The following is a 25000-nucleotide window of genomic DNA, read 5'->3' as shown; positions in this document are numbered from 1 at the left end:
AGCTTGATAATCTCGATCAGCTTATGTCTTCTGTACTGTAACTAAAAAAGAAACAGAAAAAAAAAATAATAAAAACATCAATTCAAAAAATTAAATCCGAAAAACTAATTTTACAAATATGACGCACTGAATATACAATGACAAAAAAAATCTAAATCACTGTATGAAATAAAAAAATAAAATAAACTAATACATGAATAAAAAATAATTCAAATAAACCAAAAAATGAATAAAACTAAATTCTATTCTAAAAACCTAAATATAACATACTAAATTGACAGCTAAAAAATTGACCAAAAAAGAAAAAAAAACTTCATTTGAATACGTGAAAAAAAAAAACAAAAAAAAAACACTAAATAGAAAATCCTAAAAACTAAACTCAAATATGGCAAACTAAAAATCCAAAATTAAAAAAATAAAACTGAAAAAAAAACGAAAATAAAAAAATAAATAAAACTCAATTTAATAAATTAAAACCGGAGAGCTAATTTTAAAAACTAAATTCAAAACTAAATTCAAGACTAAAAACCTAAATATCACATACAAAATTGTTATCTAGTTATGACAGCTAAAGAAAATACCAAAAAAAAAAATTAAATCCGAAAAACTAAATTTAAAAAGTAGAATATTGAAACCGAAATCACTAAATAAATTAAAAAATAAAATAAACTAATAAATTAAACTAATAAATAAATAAAAAATATTTCACTTAAACGAAAAAAAATAATAAAACTAAATAAATAAAACGCCTAATCACCTCAAGATCTAAGAACTTTATGACAGAAAAAAAAGCCCGAATATACACACCTAAATCTAATCGGCTCAATGAATACTAAAAAAAAAATAACTAACACACAATCTAAAACACAAAATAAAAAAAAATAAATAAAAAAAAACTATAAACTGAAAAAATAAAACTAAAAAAGAAACGAATAAAAAAAATAAAACTCAATTTAATAAAATAAATTCGAAAAGCTAATTCTCAAAACTAAATCTAAAACCAATTCCAAAACTCAATTCTAATTTAAAATCCTAACATACTAAATTGACAGCTAAAAAAATAACCAAAAAAAAAAAAAAACCGAATATACACACCTAAATCTAATCGGCTCAATGAATACTAAAAAAGAATAACTCACACACAATCTGAAACACAAAATGAAAAAAAATAAATTAAAAAAAACCAAATGCTAAAAACTGAAAAATAAACTAAAAAAGAAACGAAAAAAAAAAATAAAACTCAATTTAATAAAACTCAATCTAATAACATAAATTCGAAAAGCTAATTCTCAAAACTAAATCTAAAACTAATTCCAAAACTAAATTCTAATTTAGATTCCTAACATACTAAATTGACAGCTAAAAAAATGAACAAAAATAAAAAAAAAATACCCGAATATACACACCTAAATCTAACCGGCTAAATGAATACTAAAAAAAAACAACTAACACACAATCTAATACAAATCACTTATTTTAACCACGTAAAATCACTAAATTGACAGCTAAAAAAATAAACAAAATAAAAAAAAAATAACCGAATATACACTCATAAATCTAATTCTAAAAATCCTAACATACTAAACAGCTAAAAAAATAAACGAAAAAAAAAAAAAAATTAACGGAATATACACACCGAATCTAAACTAAATTGAACTTATCACCTCAAGATTCTGAAACTGTATGACAGGAAAAATAAAAATAGAAAAAAATTGAAAAAAAAAAAAAAAAACAAAAATCACTTTATTACAACTAACTTCATAATAAACAAAAAAAAAAAACCTTTCAGTGTGAAGTTAGTTGAAATAAAGTGATTTTTTTATAAAGGATTAGTGATGAAAAAATATATAATATCAGAAATGTAATTTATATTAAATGAATAATTTGTACATATACCTTCTTTGTTGATGGTTTTGCACTTTGGAGTTTGTTTTCATGAAAATCTTCTTCAACAAAACTATCATCACTTTCATCACCATCAATATATTCACTGCTTTTATTAGCAGTATTTTTAGATTTTTTTGATGACATATTTCTGGTTTGAGATTGATCATTCATACTACGTTTGAGCTTACCATTTGGTTTTATTATTTTATCATTTTCATTCAAATTATTATATATATATCAACGATTAGCTGATCTCGTTTGACGTATTCTCAAGTAAATAAGACTGTTTACATGCCTGATAATTTGAGGTTATTGAAAAGTAAAAAAACTAATAAATCTTGCTGTTTAATTGATATAAACGAAAGCTAATTGAAATAAAGTTGAAAGATATAAATGCCAATTTATCTGAAAAATAATGAGTGGACAATTAAATCCAGTTGTTTATAAAGAATATAAACGCCGCAGTCAACAACGAATAAGAAGTAAATACAGACAAACAATTAACAACAACACTGCAAGTATCAGGGACCACGAAAGGTAATTACAATAATGATTGAATAATTTGCAAATTATAGTTAATAATGTCATTGAATTTATCATTGAATAGAGACATAGTGCAAGACAATAGGACTTCAAATGATGATAGAGATAATGATGATATTCTCCGACAAAATGATGACGAGTATTCTGATGAATTGATGAATGAAGAAACAAACTCTGATAATGATAGTGAAAATAACCAAGATGTTGAGTGAACAAGGTAAGGACAAGTTAAATCAACTCAAAACAAAATACAAAAAGCCTCTTAGAACCGATTTTAAATAACGAAAATCCACGACAGAAGTTAAACACTTGTGTCATTTATTCGTTGTCAAATTAAACAAACTCAGTTGAAGTCAAGATGATGTATCTGCCATTTATGATGCCAACATAAAATAACTTTATTCTTTGATATCTTTCATTGATTATAAAAATCATTTTGACAAAAGCAAAAGACATATCAACAAGTAACTTTGTCCTCTTTTATTTAGACGTTTTTTTTTTTTTTTTCATTTTTAATAATGCTATCAGTAATTTATATTTGATTTTTCATTCGACAAAATATTCCAAGTAGTGTTGTACCAACACAATTTTTCATCTTACATTTATATATAAATTCACTATTTTTTATTGACACACTTGTGTCATTTATTTGTTCTCAAATTAAACATATTCAGTTGAAGTCAAGATGATGAATCTGCCATTTATGATGCCAACATAAAATAACTTTATTCGTTGATATCTTTGATTGATTATAAAAATCATTTCGACAAAAGCAAAAGACATGCCAACGAGTAACTTTGTCTTGACTCATTTAGATGTGTTTTTTTTATTCTTCATAATGCTATCAGTAATTTATATTTGATTTTTTAGTTCCCAAAATATTCTAAGTAATTTTGTTACATCCACCAACAGACTTGTGACAGCAACACAATTTTTAATTTTACATTTATATGTCAATTCACTTTTTTTTATTGAAACACTTGTGTCATTTATTTGTTTTCAAATTATACATATTCAGTTGAAGTCAAGATGATGTATTTGCCATTTATGATGCCAACATAAAATAACTTTATTCTTTGATATCTTTCATTATTTATAAAAAACAATTCGACAAACATACAAAGATCTTTACATAGAAAGACAAACTAGTTAGACTTTTTAGTAGCTTTTTTCAGCTTGATCTAGCCATATCCTCAATGCAAAACAATACAAACATGATGTTTTTATTGTTCAAGTACACAGTATATGTTTCTTTCATTTTTCTTTTTTTAATTGTCAATAAGTATTGTGACAAGGTCAATAAATGATATCAATTGAGCATATTTATCCGGTGATGTATTTTTTAGTTTTATTTTTATTTCTATTTCATTGATCATTTGTCTTGGTTTTTTTTATTTTCTAAAGTTTGTAAATTTAGTTTATTATCTCCACCCAGAAAATTGTAATTTTATCATTCTTCTTGCGTAATTATATTTTGATGGAAACATTGCTTCTGGATGATTTTATTTTTGTAGGTTATCATGAATTGCCTGATTCAGATATGGAAACTGATATTGAAGATATTCTCAATGTTGATGGTGATATAGATCCACAAGTCAATGAAGAAGGTGAAGAAAATGAGACTGATAATGAAGATAATCAAGATAATGAAGATAATGGAGATAATGATGGAGATGAACTTCTATATCCTAGTGCTCGTCTAACATTGGGAGAAAGCATGTTATCAATATAATCTTTTTTTCTAACTCAAAATCTTACAGGTGTTGGGTTGGTCTGTTTATTAGAATTGATCGAAATGCATTGCCCTGCTCCAAATAAGTGCAAAAAGAGTTCGTTTTTATTCAAAAAATATTTTTCTACGTCTAAAACTCCCATTAAACGACATTTTTATTGCTCAAGTTGTTCATCTCCTTTAGAAACAATTATGACAAGTTCTAAACGTAAATATTTCGATCACTATCAACTGTTATTTAATGGTATTACGTTATTAATTCAGACGAGTGTGTCAGATGAGATGATTAATCATGCAGACCAAATACTAAAAAGTTTCGTACAGCGGTATTCAACACTATATACTGAACAATTCATGACCGCAAATGTCCACAATTTGCTGCATTTACCTGATACTGTAAGAGACACTGGTCCACTTTTTGTAACATCATGTTTTTCTTTTGGAAACGTGAATGGACAACTGTCTCAACTTGTTACAGGGACCAGATTTTCAGGTTTTCAAACTTGTGCTGGATTATCGTATTTTATGACAATTCCACGACTGTTAGAAGATATTGAACCAAACAGCCATACCTTTGAATACGTTCACCAATTAGCAAACCCAAAAAAAAAATATGAATCACATCGAATATCTAATAAGTACTATGCCATAGGAACTGTCAATAAAAGTAACACTGTCGCTGAAATTATTGTCGATACGATACAGTTGTTAAGTATGCAAAATTCAAATATAAAAATATTCTGTCGTTTTATGAAATCTGGGTTATTATACACATCAGAATTATCTTCACGAACGACGAAAATTAATTCATCAATCGTTAAATACTCTAACAACACAGGAACAGGTTATGGAAGAATTTATTGCTTCGTTCAGTCATCGAATTGTAATTGCAACTCTTTTTGCCATTATAATTGTAATGCAAAATATCTTGCTATTATTATAAATTATCATTTGTTTAACAAGTTTAGCTCAGGAATAACTAAATCTTTAACAATATACGAGTGCTGGGAGACCGATGATATTATTACAGTAAATGTCGAAGATTTATTTTCTGTCTGTTTTTTTATGACAATTGATTCACCAAGAAGCCAATACATTATTGAGCCAATAAACATGGTAGAACCAGAATAATTTCTACTAAAACTAGTTTTTAATTTCTAAGATAAAAAGCAAGGAATGAAAACTTTAAATTTTAAATTTATAATAACTCAAACTCATTATTATATGTAGAAAAAGTTTCAATTTATTATATATTACTGTAGTTTAACAATAAATTGATGATTATTATAACAATTGTTATTTTAAAATAAGTTTTCAATCAAATAAAAAAATAAAAATATTAACAAAAACAGCTCAGAAAGGAATTGAAAAATAATTAACATGCAAATGATTATAGTTTAATTGAATAGATTATTATTCTTTCATATTGACAATGTTGATTATTATCAATCTATCCAGATCACATTATTTTTTATTGCCAACATACTTTCCTTAGATCCATCTACCAATCGCTTTCTAATTGATTAATTATTGCTAAAGCACGGCGTTGTAGGATGATTTAGTATACAGGAAACTAAATCCTTTTTATTGCTTTGACTGCCCGAAATAAAATTTATGGTAACGATATAAAACTGTCTATTTTTACTTATTATCAAATCATGAGTTTATTTATTTATTAATGACGCTGAAGCTGGCGACTCGTTTAGGGGCCAAGTCAAGGCCGAATTAAATTGTGGGGCCCCGAGTTTAAATTTTTTTTATTTTAGGTAATAGAAAGATAGTATATAAACAGGATCATAACAAGACCCGGAAAAAATACAAACTACATCGAAATTTTTTATCCTAATTAAAGATAATATAATTACAAACCTACCCTGAAAATTAATAGTCCTTATCTCCTTCCCAAGGACACGAGATAAGGGCTTCAAATTTTCGGGGTAGGTTTGTAATTATATTATCTTTAATTAGGATAGAAAATTTTGAAGTACTTTGAATTTTTTCCGGGTCAAATAAATTAATTTTAAGAAAATCGATAAAAAATAACGATAGTAATTAAATTTCCCCCCCCCCCCCAAGGACACGAGATAAGGGCTTTTAATTTTCAGGGAAGGTTTGTAATTATAATATCTTTAACTAGGATGAAAAATTTCGAAGTAGTTTTAATATTTTTCTGGTTAAATAAGTCAATTCATGAATATAATGTAAAATAATAATAATATTAACAATTTTCCACCTGTCCCTCAAAGATGACGCTGAAGCTGGCCGCCAAACGCTGGATAATCAGGGACGCATAAGGGCCCCGTGCTTACATTAACGAAAATTGCTTCGTTCTTATGTTTCATTACTCAATCTATTATCTCGATCATGAACAAAGTAGATAGAACCTAGTGATTAATTATTTACCGTCAGCATAGCGTTTTAGGGGGTAAAAAAGGGGTGAAAACGCGTATATCAGTAAATTAATTTTTTAACTACTTTTAAACGAAAATTGGACTAAGCCGTTATTTTGTAAATTAGTATCAGAACAATACAAAGCTGAAAAAAAAATATGAACCCCTAACATAAGGTTGCTTAAAACAAGGGTTTTAGGGGGGCCAGGGGGGACGAAAACTTCAATTATTTTTTTTACTAATTTCAAAATGAAAATTGAGGTATGAAAATATTATCTGTATTGAAAGTCCACTAATTAAAATTTGAAAAAAAAATTACGACCTTTAACATAGCGTTTTAGGGGGGGAAACCGCGGATTTTAGACAATTTAATTTTTTTTTCTATTTTGAAATCAAAATTGGGGCATAAAAATATTATGTAAATTAAAGGTTTACTAATTAAAAGCTGAAAAAAAAGAACAACTCTCGACATTGCGTTTCAGGGGGGGGCTAGAGGGGACGGAAACATTGATTATTTTTTTTACTAACTTTGAAATAAAAATTGGGGCATGAAAATATTATCTGAATTGACAGCCAACTAATTAAAAGTTGAAGAAAAAATATCAACCCCCAACATAGCGTTTTAAGGGGGGCCAGGGGGGACAAAAACTTTAATTATTTTTTTTACTAACTTTAAAATGATAATTGGGGCAAAAAATTATTATTAACATTAATATGAGACTAATAAAGAGCTGAAAAAGAAATTTCGAACTTTATTATGCTGGTTTTATCTAAATTGATATAAAGACAATAGAAAGCTAGGAAAAAAAATTCGACCCTTAACATAGCGTTTCAGGCGGTTGTTTGGGAGAGTAAAGCTTAACGGTACCTCCCACCCCCCATAGAACGCTACTTAAGAGTTGATATTTTTTTTTCAGCTTGTTATCAGTTTAATATTAATTTATATAATAATTTTTGTCCCAATTTTCATTTTGAAGTTAGTAAAAAAAATAATTGATGTTTCCGTCCCCCTGGCCTCCTCTAAAACGCTATGTTGAGGGTTGATATTTTTTTTTAGCTTTTAATTAGTCGACTTTTAATTTACATAATATTTTCATGCCCCAATTTCGATTTCAAAATAGAAAAAAAAATTAAATTGTCTGAAATCCGCGTTTTCACCCCTTTTCACCCTCTAAAACGCTATGTTAGGGGTCGTTATTTTTTTCAGATTTTAATTAGTCAACTTTTAACACAGATAATATTTTTATGCCCCAATTTTCATTTTAAAATTATTAAAAAAAATAATTGAAGTTTTTGTCCCCCCTGCCCCCCCCCCTTAAAACGCTATGTCAGGGGTTAATATTTTTTTTTTAGCTTCTAATTAGTTGATCCTTATTTTAGATAGTACTAAACGGGCCTAATATTGTTAAATAAAAAAAAAAAAAAAAAAATTAAGCGTGGGCCACCCGACACACTATATGTTTTGAGATCCAATTTACGTTTAGTGGCCAGAGTGGCGGCCAGCTTCAGCGTCATCATTTATTATTAATTGATTTCCTTTTTATTAATTTACGAGTTTATTCATTTTATCAAATATAATAATGAATGTCATTTGTATATTTATTGTTTTAGTCTCTTGTTCAGAGACGATTCGTCTCTAGGATAGAGACGCCGGTCTTTTTTGAAGTAGCCATCAACAGAGATGCCGCTTTTTTTATAAGTACTTATTTCCCGTTCAGAGATGATTCGTCTCTACTGTAGTGACGCTGTTTTTTTTTAAAGTTTGAATCTCTTGCTCAGAGATGATTCGTCTCTGCTCCAGAGACGCTGACTTTTATTTTAAAGTTCAGATCTCTCGCTGACAAGACAACGTAGAGATAGTGAGAGATTCTGCAGATACTCCTGGAGAGTGATAGAGAGTATTTAGATATTGTTCAGAGACAGTTCAGAGACTGAAAAATTTTATCTCGGGATTGTACATATATTTCATTCCTCTTTCTTCTCTATTCAAAGATTAAATACTCAATCATTTTTCAATTTTTTTTATCAGCGTCATCGACTTTAATATCCATTTAAATAAAAGCAAAGTGTTTATTTTATACTTTTGTTCATAACTTCATCAATTTTAAGCTAGAGACTTGGTAATACGCATCATTCAAAAGCTACATATTGAAAATTTTGATCAACTGTTTCGTGGCTAGAGAATTTTATGAACGATTCCTAAACGATAATTTATTTCGAAATATTTTCAACATATGTTAAAAATTCGGCATATAAAATATAGGGTCTGAAGCTTTTTCATTAAGCTTTTTAAATAATCATCTTGAATTGAAATATATTGATTATTATAAAAGTTATGATTTTTTGAAACACTGAAAAAAAACAATGTTATTTGTGCAATTTCTTTATAAACGAATGAATGCTGTTTTCGGTTAGGTGTTTCAAAAATTCATAACTTTCGAAATAATCAATATATTTCAATTCAAGATGATTATTTAAAAAGCTTAATTAAAAAGCTTTAGACACTATATCTTATATGCCGAATTTTTAATTTTATATGAATGCCCAGAGGTCTTCGAATAAATAAATTATCGTTTTTTTAGGAATAAACGTTTATAAAGTTCTCTAGCCACGAAACAGTTGATCAAAAATTTTTTTTTCAATATACTTTTTTAAGCTTGAATGGTCGTATTACCAAATCACTAACTTAAAAATTGATGAAGTTATGAAAAAAAGTATAAAATAAACACTTTGCTTACATGTATTTTAAATGGAAAATACTCAAAGTCGATGAGCGACATTAAAAAAAAAAAAAAAAAAAAAATTGAAAATAGTAGATTGTTTGTCTTGTTGAATACTAAGATTTTAGGGGGTGGGAGAGAAGAAAAAAAATTTTTTTTTTTTTTTTGAAACGGTCTAATATATATACATGCATATGCAAGTATTTTTCATTATAAGATTAATATACCTATTATTAACATAACGATTCAATCTAAAATTTATTAATATTAATCAATGAAGCTCGTCAAGGAGAAAAAAATGTTTCGATGAAAATTTCTATAATAATTTATAAATTTTAATATATGAGGGTCCAGATCGAATTTTTAGGTATTTTTATCAATTATTCACTGACTTATTAATTTAACAACAAATTGCGCGTCTATTGTTTGTATTTTTATGAATATTGTAACCGATTTTCTGACCTGCGCGGCGAGAACTATCGGCCAACGTTAACAACGAGGATTTCTCACCATCCGACTCAAAATCACCGGGGGGAGCCATGTTGGTTATCTCGGAAGCCAACAACCGTGGGAGTCACGAGAACTAATTCGGGAGCCTAACTCAGTCTTAGAAATGGTAGAGGGGCGCGGTCCACCTGATTGGATTATGAAATACGCAACCAAACCTGTGGAAACCACCGTGAACCAAGTATAGTGTGTTACATACGCCTATATTACATTGCGACTATACTATAGTAAAATACCTACGTCACAAGTATCGTAAGTGTGGGAGCAAATAGTCTACACGTGAGATATGTATTTTGTATAGGGAACCATAAAGCGATCCACCCGTGACCAGGTCTTACACATACGTTGCCATTGCAATAATAATATATCTCAATATTATTATTATTGTTATTATTTACAGCGATCCATTCGTGAACTCACACATACACATTATGAAGCGAGAATATAATAATTATTATTATTATAATAAGAGAACCATATAGCGTGATCAGTAATATTAGTCCGTCATTGGAAATTCAAGCAGAGTTTCACCAGGACTTAACGTCTGATACCTAGAGAGCCTTTACGAGAGATTCAAACGATGTCGAGAGAACCAGTAGTAAACCAAGAGAGCCAGTCAAGAGAAGGTAGTGATCAGTTTGAGAGCCAGACAAGTTGTGTCGTCTAACGACGACGTTCAGTGCTTAGCTGCTGTGACCTCTCACCCAACTCAGTAGCACTCTCTTCCCTATCGCCCTCGGACATGCGCAGCACGCTTTCCGAGACCGCAGTTCGATAGGTTTACGATGGGGCTTCGTGCGCAGCCTTCGGTGAGTTCATTTCTTCGATGGAGGAGTGGGGCACTCGCCACGATAAGGTTTGGTGTATCAAGACATCTTATAAACATCGAACAGGCGCCCCATTGATGTCATGTATAATAGTCTTGACCCAACACAGAGCCTTGCACTAGTGATCCTTTATTTATTAATAACCAACTCCCATCGGTTATTAACACGCAAACGTTAACAAATAAATAATCCATATCCATTCTGATGAATATTTATTTCGAGAACCCACGAAATAATAAATTTCGTTACAATATATACAAACGCGCGAGCATACACGTTTACGGTAGAGGGGGTAATGATCAAGCATATATAGCCTTAACAGCGGCTTGCAATTTGTTGTTAAATTAAAAACTCAGTAAATAATTAATAAAAATACCTGAAAATTTGTATAAAACTTCTTGATATACTGCTACACAATATTGTCACTGACAAGTTACTCAATTTTCAAATTTCTCCGACTCTTTTTTCGTTTGGAGTTAGACAAATTGAATTTTTCCGTCGCCATGAAACAGGAAATAAAAAAAATGAAACAATATAAATGAATAATTATTTCAATAATGCTGTTGGTATCGCTAGATTATTATGAACCTACAGTCAAATTATCAAGTTGATTTATTCATTTTTAAGACAGTTATCACAAGTTTTATACTCCAAAAAAAGTATTTTTAAAAAAAAAAAAAAATTTCGTTTTTATTTTTTAACGCGTTAACTAATAAATATTTAAAAAAAAATTATTTGAAGGAAAATATGTATTTTTTAATTTTTTCGCTACATTTTTTACTTAGCCGCTTAATCTTTTACTCAGTCCAAATTATAGCTAAACACACAATATCTACATAATTTTACCAGCTTAATTTTTCCCTCAGCTACATCTTTTCAATAGCGAAATTTTCCCTTAGCTATATTTTTTACTTAGTCTCAATTATAGCCAAACAAACAATAACTACATATTTTTACCAGCCAAAATATTTTACTTAGCGACATCTTTTCCTTAGCTCTATTATATTATCAATTACGAAACAAATTACCACCAATACCAGAGAAATATCGATAACTCGAAATATATTCGGAATATATTAAAAAATTCGTTTTTGAACTTTTATTTTACTTGATGAGTTTTATCAATCGTTAATACAAAATTAGGAAGAAAAAATCGATGTATCGAAATTTTAAAATCATTGATTATTGAAAATTACTGAACAACAATTATTGTATGAAAATAGAAAAAAATAAAATAAAAACAAACAACATTTTCATAAATGAATGAAAAAAATTTGTTCAAATGTGTACTTATTGTTATTTTGTTCAATTCCAACAACACGCCGAAGATGTTTACACATAATGAACCCGCGAGTCTAGATAGCTCACAAAATTTTTTTTTTAGTCTTCATAATTTTTTTCACATAAAATTTGGAAAAAATTTGAATTATTGGAATTTCGATTCAATCTCTATTAAGATTATAAATTTCAATGTATGTCAATTCATATAACTTTTATTTTTCAATTCAAATAATGAATGGTAATTGCCGGTTTCAGCTTTATTAGGATTTTTTATTTTCAATTTCTTAGCTAAATCATTTTCTCATCTCCAGTTTTTTATCCAAGTAGTTTCATCTAAATTATTTCCTTATTTTCATGTATTTCTAAGCTAAGTTATTATTCTCTTTCGGTTCAAATTTATTTATTGAACGTATGAATATTAAAATTGTTGAATGTTAAATTTCTTTATTATACAATTATTTTCTCAATTTTCCGATTTATGGAAAATCTAAAAATACTAATAACTGAAAAAAAATTTGTATCATATTTATTCCATTCTAATTTCAGTCAAGGTTAAGTAAAAAACAATTATGGGTGAAATTGGATCTTCCTCTGAATGACAAAAATTATTACCATCCTAGTGTTCAAGTCATCATAGAAAAAGTAATTCATTCCCAATATACGATAAGAAGACTGAAAGCTGAACAAAAAATGGAACAGCAGAGAAAGAATAAATTAACTCACCCTGAGGACTTGTCACCACTGGTTCGTTCCTTATTAGAAACTCAGTTGTATCCTTATATAAAAAAGACAAACATTATCGGTCTTCTGGACAGTTGATTGGTCGTTGTTTTTTTCTCACTTACTATCATATGAATTTCTTTTTGTTTGCCTTTTTGTATTATTTTTGAAGTGAAACTTCTTTAGAATGGTCAGTAAAAAAAAAAAAACAAAAGATAGATGCAACGAAAGTAACGGTATGAAGGTAAGTAATTTTAAATTATTTTTTATCTTGTTTTATTTATTTATTCCCTTGACAACGATACGAAAAAATTTGTTTAAAATTTGTTTCAAACTTTTAGTTTCATGAAAGATTCAAGAGACAAAGGTGAATATTAAGCTTAAAACTTTTATTATATACAATATATAATTTATTATGTTATTTTTGATCAAATAATGAGTATTTAAAATGAATCTGTCGAATAATTAAATAATACTATTATTCAAGTGCTTGTGCTTGTTATGATCGTGCTTGCCATGATCGTAATGAATTCAAGATCTTGAATGAATTTGTTAAGGTCAAAAAAATGGAACAGATGATTAAATATTGAATCATTCAATGAAACAACAACAATAGGAGTAAATAATAATTTAATAAATGATGTACCGAGTGGAAATCAAAATAACAATAACAATATTGATCATATATAAACAGCAGCAATCATAATAGAACAAATACATGGTGGTGGTGGTGATCTATCGACTTCATCATCTTCATCAGGTACATCATTACTTGTTCTTTTAATTGCTGAAGCAACTGTGCCTTCCCTGCGGGGGGAATTTTAATTTCTTCTTTTATATATATCGAAATTCGTGACTACAAATTTATTTCATTCTCTATCGTTACAATGATTATTGTTACAACTAAAATTTATTTAATTTTCATTCATTTTGCTTGTTCCTTCTAATGGGTCATCTCCATGTCCAGAATCGCTTCCTTCTAACCTTTTAAACTCTCCGTTTTTATTCATTTTGTTGTACTATGATTTTAGCCTGTCAATGTTTATTACAAAATTGTCGAGTTCGATTGTATTTATTTTATTTACTTTTTTCTGTCGGTTGAATCAGGATTTAACGTTTTAGTTGTTGCTGAAATCGTCGTTATATTTTTAATTTTTTTATAATCATTTATTTTCAATTCCTTTGATGCTATCACATCACCCTTTTTTCCCTAGAAATTTTCTGCCTTTTCATTCCATAAAGTTAGTCCAATCTAAAATATATTTCCTTTGGTAAAATTATTATCTTTGTTTAGTTTGATCAAACTTTTTTTCATTTAAATTTTATTTTACTTCATAATCACTGTCGTCTTCTAATGTTATTGTTCTTTATTTTAATAACCATACTGACATTGCATATATAAATTCCACTTTATTTATTGCTATTATGATTGCGATGATATCTAAATAATGTCATTATTATTATTGAATAGTTTTCTTTTTTTTTTTTTTTCGCTAAAATTATTTTGCCTGCAAATGATTTAATTGGTAGATGTACAATTTCTTGTATTTTTTTAATATCGAAATTAATTTTTGGTATATTTTCATTTTCCTCATCGTCATCGAATTTTATATTAGCTTCTACTGGTATCATTATTTCTTTATTACTTATTGATGGGTATTGTTCATTAATTTTTCTCACTAATCCTCCAGTGATCGTATATATTTTGTTTAACTTGAATATTTAATAATTTATCATGTTAATAATTTTTTTTTAAATCTTTTTGTTGAAAAATCTTGTTGTTAAATATGATTTTTCCATGATATTCTGCTATACTCTTCTTTTTTGCTTACTCATATTTTCCTAATATTTTCCTATAATTATCGTATTTTTCTTTATATTCAGTGATTTTTCTATATTTTCATTTATTCGTTTATATATTCTTTATTTTTCTATATTTTTCTTCATTCTCCATATTCATCCTGTTTACATTAGTTAAGGGACTTAGGAAATGTTCGGGGGGGGGGGCATAATTGATATGTTCCCTTATTTATCGTTTTTTTCTTTATATTCAGTCACTTTTCTATATTTTCGTTTATATTTACCGATTTTTCTTTGATATTTTCCTATATTCTCCTTTATATTTACTGATATTTTCCCATATTTATCGTTTTTTTCTTTATATTCAGTCACTTTCCTATATTCTCTTTTATATTTACTGATATTTTCCCATATTTATCGTTTTTTTCTTTATATTCAGTCACTTTTCTATATTTTCGTTTATATTTACCGATTTTTCTTTGATATTTTCCTATATTCTCCTTTATATTTACTGATATTTTCCCATATTTATCTTTTTTTTCTTTATATTCAGTGAGTTTTCCATATTTTTCTTTATATTTTCCATATATATCGTATTGGTTAAGATTAAGGGACTTAGAAAATTTTTAGGGGGGGTGTCTACCATGGTTGGGGGGGGGGGGGGGTCCAGAAGAAAAGCGAAAACAATAGGAAATTAAAATTCCCTAAAAAAATCTTAATTTATATTTAATGATTCCTATTTAATAATATTATAGGAAGTGAAACTGAAAGCTGTAGCTCGTATAAAAAATTGAAAACATCAGCTGTAATACATAAAGTTCCTGAGGAACTAGTTGAAAACAATCAATCTATTATGAATTTGCCACACACAGAGAAGGATATGTTAACAGTTAACATATGCCATGTTAAAAAGGGTGGTGGCTGATAAGTTTACATCAAAGATATATATATTAGTAGTGTACCAAAGCGGGTTCTGGGCCATTTCAATATCAAGGACCCCCGCTGCGGAATTAAATAAATAAACTTTGTACTCAATCAAGCCGCCATTTTGTATTTTTTTTTTTTTTTGAAAAAAATAAATTTTGATCCGATGGGGATTTGAACCCGGGCCCTCTGAGTGAAAGTCGAGAGCCTAATGCTCAGGACCACACTAGCATTTCGCTGAAGGTGCTGTTCGATGGTTGCATATAACATGCATTCAGATAGTCCAGACTATTTATTTTAAAAAATAAATACATGGATAATCATATAAATGAATAAATGAATACATATATAAATAAATAAATACATAAAAAAAAAATAAAAAAAATATTGAAATAATAAAATAAATAGGATTCACAATGTGATAGGAAAAATTATTGAGCATTTTAGTGAGTGAGTTATTGGATAAAGTAAAATTCAAATTTATGTATTTTGTCTAGTATTTTTTATTATAATAATTGAAAGCTTAAAATAATTTTAATGTCTTACAATTCAATTCCCTCATCAACATCATTATCATCTTCAACTTGATCTTCGACATCTTCCTTGATATTAATTCTGACTTCTTCTTCTTCTTCTTCTTCTTCGACATCTTCATCTGTGTGCATGTTTTCATCTTCTTCATCTGAAATGGGCCCATCAAGATGATCATCCCACAAATGTCGACTTGGCATAATTTCTATAAAAATTCAAATTGAAAATAATTAATTTAAAGTAACCTATCAACTAGACAATTATTGAATTAAAATTTATACTTACTATACTGCAGCAATGCTTTTCCTAGTGGCGTTTTCGTTATTTGGAAAGTTGCTATAACAAATTGAAAAAAAAACAATACATTATAATATATTATCAAATTAGGGGAGAAATTTAAATGAAAATAAATAAAATTTTACCATTTGATGTAACTTTATATGGAGCATCATGAGTTGCAAGTGCTCGATCATCAAAATCTTTCCAGTCTGTCCCATCTGTTTGATCTAAGAGCCAAATAAAATAAAAAACGAATTAATTCGCAAGCGCTTAGTGCACTAGTTTATATTAATAATAATAATAATAATAAGTGTCACATATACTTACGGATTTCAGATTGTATGTTATTATTGACATCTATTTTTATGTCGAATCCAGCTGTATGCGAGAATAAAAATTTATCAAATTATAATTAATAATAAATTACATTTAAATAGTTAATTGATACATACAAAAATTTCTATACAATCGCGATGCTGAGATTAATGCAGCGATTGATCCAGTATGATACTCAATCATCCTCAATTGGCTCGTACGTTTGAAAAATGGAAATGATTCATTTTCCACCTCTCGTTTTCGACAACGCAATTCAAATACAATCATCGGCTTCAGTGCAGTAGTGTGTTTTTTGAACTGAAATTTAAGTACATACAATAAATAATACAATTACTTTACCACAAATACTAATCATAAATACAAATTACTTAAGTAATATTCAACTTACCAAGACTGAAAATGTCGATCCTTCTATTTTGATGCTCCAACTTTTTATGATCAATGTCTTGAATACTTCTCTTTTTATACACACAAATTGTCTCCCTCTCTAGCTTCTTCTCATACATTTTAGAGATTATTTACTTAATTTATCATATGAAATATGAAGAAGATTATAGTGAAAGTAATAATAATTCTGCTTTTCCAAAAAATTTAAGATTTAAAACTTAAAATTTAACTAATGCTAATCAATGAAAATTCTTAAACTTAGTTACATACTGAATACCATATGTTTTAATAATTTTAAGCACATATGCCATTTTCATCATCAGAAGAGTACAGTGCTGTTTCACCCTTGGCTTCAAAGGATTATAACACACTTGCACACTTGCACACACAGTGTGGTCCTGGCTGATGAGACATGTGCTAAAAGATTATAACTCACTCAAAAATCTTAACAAAAAAAAAAAGAAAAAATGAATGTAAAATCTAAAAATTTGCTTCAGCTTTATTCTTAAATTCATGATTTAAAAATTCAACAGTTGGCTTTCATAGAAAATTATAAGACTTTGCAATATACCAATAGAATATGCTGGGAGTCCAATGGATTTTCAAATGTATTTCTTTGAAAAGTTTAATATTATATTTTTTTCACATGAAATTTCGTCTATGTATTAATGCATGTACATGTATGGACATATTCACATGCATAGCAAGATTTGAAAAATAAAAAAGTTGTATAAGATATTGTATTGGCAGTCCAAAAGTTTGGACAGTCTTGTCTCTTCCAGCATTCAAGCAACTTGCTGAAAGAAAAAATTGAGAATCATGACACAAAATTTAAATGTAGATGAAGCAATGTCAATTTTTGCACATTTAGAGCAGAGAAAATTTTTTGATGGAGAAAGTGAGCGGTTAAAACGTGAATATTACTCGAGATGAAATTCAAACGACAATTGATATTTTTGAACAGAAAATCAGTGAATATAATCAAGTTTTAAAAAATACAACCTTAAGTTTTCGTGTTAGAAATGTGTTTGCGGCAACAAAAAAAATTGCTGCACGGGAATTAGAAAAAACGAAACGGTTTAAAAGTAGAAAAGGACAAGGTATTTCTAGTGCAAATATAAGTGCTAAAAATAGTGCTAATGATATAAGTGATGTGCAAGAAGAAGCTCGGATTAAGTGGTGTAATGTTTCAAGTGCATTCGATGGTGTTATTACAATTGGTGCTATAATTAATTTGGGGCATATTGATATTGAGGGATTTTTAAGTGATGCAAAGAATTTATTGTGTGATAAAGTTCGAAACGCTTTATTATTAAAAAATGCCTATAAGATAAATGTGATTCTATCCTGTAAATATGAAATTGCTAGAAATGAGACAATATCTGTAGAGACTAAATATTTTTCAAGTGCTTCATCGGTGATAATGCAAACAACAGATCTAGACAATGAAGTGACTGAAAAGTTTGAGAAAATTAAGTCACAAGTAGAAGACTGTATGATGAAAGATTCGGGTTGGACTCTTCATGAAGTCTTGGATCTTGAGGTTCATCTTAAAGAATTTTCACCACTGAATGGAGGTCTTTCATCATTTTTTGAAGTACCGAAATGGGTTAAAGATAAAAAAAGTGTTGTTAATGTACAGAATAAGCATGATCAATATTGTTTCTTGTGGTCTGTTATAGCTGGAATGTATCAATTCACTAGCCATACTGAAAGAACCAGCAAATATCAGCCAGTTAGTGCAACAGTAGATGACACTAAAAGTGCATTTGAAAATATCTTAAATTATAATGGTTTTGCATATCCAATGTCATTGCAAGATGTTGATAAATTTGAAAAATTAAATGATTTATCAATATCTGTTTATGGTCTTGAGTATGATCGTGATGCTGATAATAATATAAAACTCTTGAAAAATGGTGCAAAAAAACAAATGATTGTACCATATCATTTGAGCAAATACGTTGTACAAAATCCAACAAAAATGCTAAATTTTAGAAGAAAATTTAATAAAAAGACAATTCACATATTGATGCTGAGAAAAAACCATGAAGATGAAGAAAATTTAGACTCAGACGATGAGGATGATGAAATATATCAAGCAGATGAGTATCATTATGTTTGGATACGTGATTTATCTCGTTTAGTCTCATCTCAATTATCAAAACACAAAATTAGACATATTTTTGTGACAGATGTTTGTGTCATTTTAATATAGAAAAATCTTTGTTGAATCATCAGGAAGCATGCAAGAACAAGAACAAGTATCGAATGGCTCTACCAAAAGCACCAAACAACATTTTAAAATTTAAAAATTATAAATAACAATTAAAAGTTCCATTCGTCTTGTATCTTGATATTGAGTGTTTACTAAAAAAAGTAGTTAACCCAGCGAATAATATTGTGAATAGTGCGATAATCCAACATCATGTACCATTTAGCATTGGCTATTACATGAAATGTGAATACGACTCTGCTTTATCTAAATTTAGAGGCTTTTTTCTTTCTTTTCTTGCTTACTAAAGTTTCTTCAGATTCTGATGCTGTTTCTGTTGATTCGTTTTCATCATTATGTTGATACATTAAGATAGGGTTTCGAGACAAAGCATCAGCGTTTGTATTCAAACAACCCTTTTTGTAGATAATTTCAAATTCAAATTCTTCCATTTCTGTCTTCCATCTAAATAATTTAGAATGTGGATCTTTAAGATTCATTAGCCACACTAGGGCTCGATGATCTGTAATTATTTTGAATTTGCGACCATATAAATAGGGTCGGAAATGTTTTACGCACCATACAATTGCTTTCAACTCGCGTTCAGTAGGTGAATAATTTCTTTCAGCTTTATTAAATGTTCGACTTGTATATGAAACTGGGTGTTCTTTCCCATCTTTAATTTGAGACAGTATCCCACCTAATGCAACAGCTGAAGCATCTGTAGTCAGTATGAATTCTTGTGAAAAGTCTGGGTATGCCAGAATAGGTTCTTTACATAATTCTTCTTTCAGTATTGAAAAGGCTCTTTCTTGTTCATTTCCCCAATTCCACAAGGTGTTTTTTTGCAAAAGTTCAGTCAAAAGTTTGGCCTTCCTACTATAATCTGGAATAAATTTTCTATAGTAGCCAGACAGGCCTAGGAATTGTTTAACATTTTTCTGATTTTTGGGCGTAGGGAATTCCCTAACGCTTTTACATTTTTCAGGATTTGGTTTGACGCCATCTTTTGTTATGACATGACCCAAGTATTGTAATTCTGGTTTCAAATATTCACATTTGTCAGGTTGCAATTTTAATTGAGCACTTTGTATCCGTTCTAGAAAAATTCGCATTTTTTGATTGTGTTCAAGCAGTGTTTTTCCAAAAATGATAATATCGTCTAAATAGACGAAACAAATACCTTTTCCGATTAAATCTTTTAAAATGGAGTCCATCAATCGTTGAAAGGACGATGGAGAGTTTTTTAGCCCTTGAGGCATGCGCAAAAATTCGTAATGGCCATTAGGCGTACTAAAAGCTGTTTTATGACGGTCTTTGCTATTCATTGGAATTTGATAAAATCCACTAGCTAGGTCAAATGCAGAAAAGTATCGGGCATTACCTAACTGATCTAAAATTTCTTCGATATTCGGTAATGGATAAGCATCTGAGTGTGTTTTTTCGTTTAATTGACGATAATCGACAACTATCCGCCATTTTTGTTTGCCTGAAGCATCACGTTTTTTAGGTACAACCCACAAAGGTGCGTTATACGGAGAGTATGATTCTTGAATTATTCCCTTTTCTAACATTTCTTTAGTTTGAGAAATAATTTCTTCTCTTTGTATAGGAGGGTACCTATACTGCTTTACATTGATAGGTATTTCGTCAGTTGTATTAATTGAATGACTTGCCAATTGTGTACATGGCAGTGGATCACCTGGTAAATAATAAACATATTGGAAAGAGTCAATAATCTCCCAAATGTCATTTCTATCTTTTACATTTGGAATGTGATGTAATCTTGTATTCTTTTTCAATAGATCACTTCTTTCTGTTGAATATGTCGGATTGATTTTGAATATTTTTATACTTTTTCTATTAAATATAATTGTTTTTTGTTTAGTAAGAATTATCGCGTCTTCTTTTTCTAAAAATGGTCTTCCTGCAATTCCATCTTCATCTAATGGAAAATTGTCAGGTACGATAAGAAAGATGTGATCGACATCATCAATCGTTATTTTACATTCTTGATCGCAATTTATTGGATTATCATTAATTCCTGTAATTTTGGCGTTTACAGTTCTAACTGGTAATCCGACAGTACATTTTTTTTTTATTACATTTGCTGCTGCCCCGGTGTCTGCCAAGAATGAGTGTTCTCGTTGTCCATAGGCACTGCAGATTCTGAGCATAAAGGTTGCTCCAGAGTTTCGTTCTCTTGACACTGTGTATAATTTATGGGAATCGGCGGTTTTTCGAATTGGCGTCGATTTTGAAAATTTTGAGGTTGAAAATATGTTGGTCTTTTTGGACAATCTTTAATGAAATGTGAAAAACTGCCACATCCATGACAAGGAAATTTAGAATTTGGTACTGACTGTGGTACAGTGTTAATTTGTGATTTTTCATATTGTTTAAAAGTATTCTGTGGTTTTTCGTATTGTTTAAAAGTGTTTTGTGATCTTTCAGTTTCATTATTTTTCCCGAAATTGTTGTTCATTCTTGGATACAAAGCACGAGAAATTTCTTCTTCTTTTTCTGTTTCGAGAGCTAGATTTTGAGCTTGACGAATTGTTTCTGGTTTACCGGACTTGACAAAAATTTTAATGTTTGAACGAAGACCTCGTATATATTGAGAAAGGCCTTGTTCTTCTTCATTCGCTAAAATGATATGCCGTTGCGTTGAACTTATTTTACAATTATTATTTATCGACCGTTTAACATTTGCATGGTATTCATTAAATCTTTTATTATATAGTGTAACATTGTCTCTGCCTTGTTGGCATTGACTTCTTTCAAGAAGTGAAACATCATACGATTTATTTTCCCCAAAATAATTTCGCAGTACTTGAAATAAATCATCAGAAGTTCTTATATCATTACCATCAATCATTTTTCTTGCATTTCTAATTATTTTTTTTGAAATAATTAATCGAAGGAATGTTGTTTTTTGATCAGCCTGTATATCATTTAGCATAGAATTTATTCCAAATATAAATGTCTCTACTGAAATATTATTTCCATCAAACTCGGTTATCATTTCAAGGTAAGCTTTAAGAGACGACATTGACGCGACGATCGGGTTACAAGCAGCTTCAGATTGTTCACTGCTGTTTTCATCGTTACTTTCATTGTCATTATTATCATTATTTTCGTTGTTTTGAGTAATATTATTTCTAAGAGTTTCTACTTCTAATTGAAGTCGCGTTAATTGATTTTGTAATGCAAGTAAAGTTTCGTGTAAGTTCTCGTTATTTGCCATTTTATTTTGCAAATTAGAATTAATTAATATTATAGAATTTTCTGAGTTATTATTTAACGATTCGGTTGGATCGGAGTCGTCGGTGTCGATTACTTTTTTCTCTTCTCGATATTGAGTGTTATTCATAAGTAAAAATTAATTACTTACAGTATAATTCCAAATTTCATCGTGACTTAAATTTCTGTTCTTTTCTTCTTTTTTTTTTCTTTATAATAGTTCACTTTTTCTGGTCTATGATAGTTCACTTTTTCTATGATAGTTCACTTTTTCTATGATAGTTCACTTTTTCTATGATAGTTCACTTTTTTTCTATGATAGTTCACTTTTTCTTGTCACCACTGTTTTGAGAAAACCTTTTTTTTTTTTGCTGCCACCAAAATATGTTATGCCTTATTCAATAACTCAAATAAAATGCTCAAGTAGATTATTAATATTAAAGTTTATTCAAAGATAATGTGTTACATATAGCGACAACCTTCCGACTGACTACCTGCACCGGACAATGCAAGGCGTCAGTTCAACATAAAGATTCATCCGCGCTTTGAGCACTACATTCAATGTCAGTGCGACGGTCAATTCTTTGAATTAGAATTATAAAATGCTGATTAATATAAAAGAATATAAAATTATAAAATAATCATGCGAGATGCATAACAATATATATATATAAATATTAATTTTTTTTTGACCAATTTTTGTTGCAGTGACATCAAAGGATTTATTGAAAGCATTGATGGTGTACGTTCTGTACGTACTTCTCAAGGCCATGTATTTAAATTTGTTGTCTCCAACGGAAGCAAATTTAGAATAAGAATTGTAATATGGGGTACCAAAGAAGCAAGGAAATGGGAAGCTCAACTAAAACGTGGTCAAATTGTTGAACTTCTTGGTGGAAAGTTACAATTGCCTAAAGAAGCTTGGCGTGACTCAAATGTCTTCAAGTATGAATTCATCATGTTGGCTGCAACTGAGCTCAATATACATGGTATGATTTCAACATCAGATATTGATGGTGTTAATGATCATCATCAGTATCCAATTGTTCCATTAGATGAATTAAGTACACACAATGGCCGAGCTGGTATATATATTATTATGATTTTTTTTTTGTTTTTTGTTTAAAATAAATAATTATTTTAATTTTTATTGTTTTATTATTGTTCCAGAAATTCATTGCTGGATTCGCAGCAAGTTTCGTCTGGTCCAAACAGCATACAGTAAATTTGGTCAAGGAACAGTTGCTGATGGAACATACCGTTTGACTGTAAATATTTCTTCATTTGAAGCAAATGATAATTTACAAATTGGTTCACCAATTGCATTAAAAGGGGAGTTGGATATGAAAAGTGTAACTTTTCGTGTCACTGATCCAACAAATGTAATTATTCGTGAAAATATTGAACCAATGGACGATGACAAATTGGATGATTCATCATCTCCAATAACTCATGCACCACCTAAAAAACGTGCATTACTTCCAGTTGATGGAACTTCTGGTAATTATCATATGAATAGTACCGGTGGTAATGCTGGTGAAATAAATTATAATACTGGTAAATTATATGATATAGGTGGTCATGCTGGTACATCTGGTCAATCACGTGATAATAATAATACTGGTAAATCAAAGGGTTCTGGTGGTCATGCTGGTAAATCATGTGATACTGGTGAAACGGATAATACAGGTAAATTAAATAGTGCTGATGATAATAATAATGTTGTTGGTAAAAAAATAATAAAACTGGTGATTTAATTAAATTTTTGAACGTTACAGGTGGTGATACTGATAAATCAGATCATAATGATGAATCAGATAATGGTGAAGATGCTGAATCAGATGATGGTAATAATAATCCTGATACTGGTAAATCAAATAATACTGGTAGTTCAAGTGATGCTGGTTAACCAAAAAATAAATCAAGTGATAATAATACTGGTAAATCAAGTGATAATAATACTGGTAAATCAAGTGATAATAATACTGGTAAAACGAGTTATAATAATACTGGTAAATCAAGTACTTCTGTTAAAGCAAAACATACTGGTAAGTCAAAACATACTGGTAAATCAGGTGACAGTGGTAAACCAAACGGTACTGGTGACCATGATAATAAATCTGGTGGTACTGCCCAGTAAATAACAGCTTTATTTAATTTTATTTTGGATGATTAATATGGTGTTTGTTTTCAAGAAATTTGAAAGAGATTAGTGTGTAAAAATCTCATTCATTATTGTTTTTTTTTTTTAATTTATTGATAACTCAATAATTAATTTTTTTTTTAATTTTCTTTTTTGTTTAAAAAAAAGTTTATTGACAATTCTCAATAATTCATTTATTTTTTTATTTTTTCTGATTGAAAACACTCATCCATATATAAATTCATTGAAAAACGTCCAATTACGACTGATTACTATTACTTCTTACTTGAATTGAAATTTGTGATAATTAGTAATAATACGTACTGTTGAATAGTGAAGAATACTTATTATCACCATATTATTAATAATTTTGTTACAACTTCAAAAAGTTAATGCATGTTTTGAATTATTATTATTATTTGATTATTTATGATATTAAATTATCAGTCAAAGTTTTTTTTTTGTATTGAAGGTGAAAAAAGTATTACAGTTGTATTTTTTGTATTTTCATCAAAAAAAAAAAAAAAAAAAAATA

At 28.8% G+C, this 25000-nt stretch overlaps 1 protein-coding gene across 1 annotated transcript; it reads right to left on the bottom strand.

Annotated features, from left to right (window-relative positions):
• Window positions 1–21180: 21180 nt before the first annotated feature.
• LOC122850361 (GATA zinc finger domain-containing protein 8-like) lies at window positions 21181–22326 on the bottom strand. Its single transcript, XM_044149520.1, has one exon. It carries the CDS (start codon window positions 22324–22326, stop codon window positions 21181–21183), a length of 1146 nt encoding a protein of 381 aa, XP_044005455.1.
• Window positions 22327–25000: the final 2674 nt, after the last annotated feature.

Source organism: Aphidius gifuensis, linkage group LG2, assembly GCF_014905175.1.
Source record: "Aphidius gifuensis isolate YNYX2018 linkage group LG2, ASM1490517v1, whole genome shotgun sequence".
Classification (NCBI taxonomy): Eukaryota; Metazoa; Arthropoda; class Insecta; order Hymenoptera; family Braconidae; genus Aphidius; species Aphidius gifuensis.
Note: the sequence above shows the minus strand (reverse complement) of the source record. Positions and strands in the feature narration are given on the sequence as shown.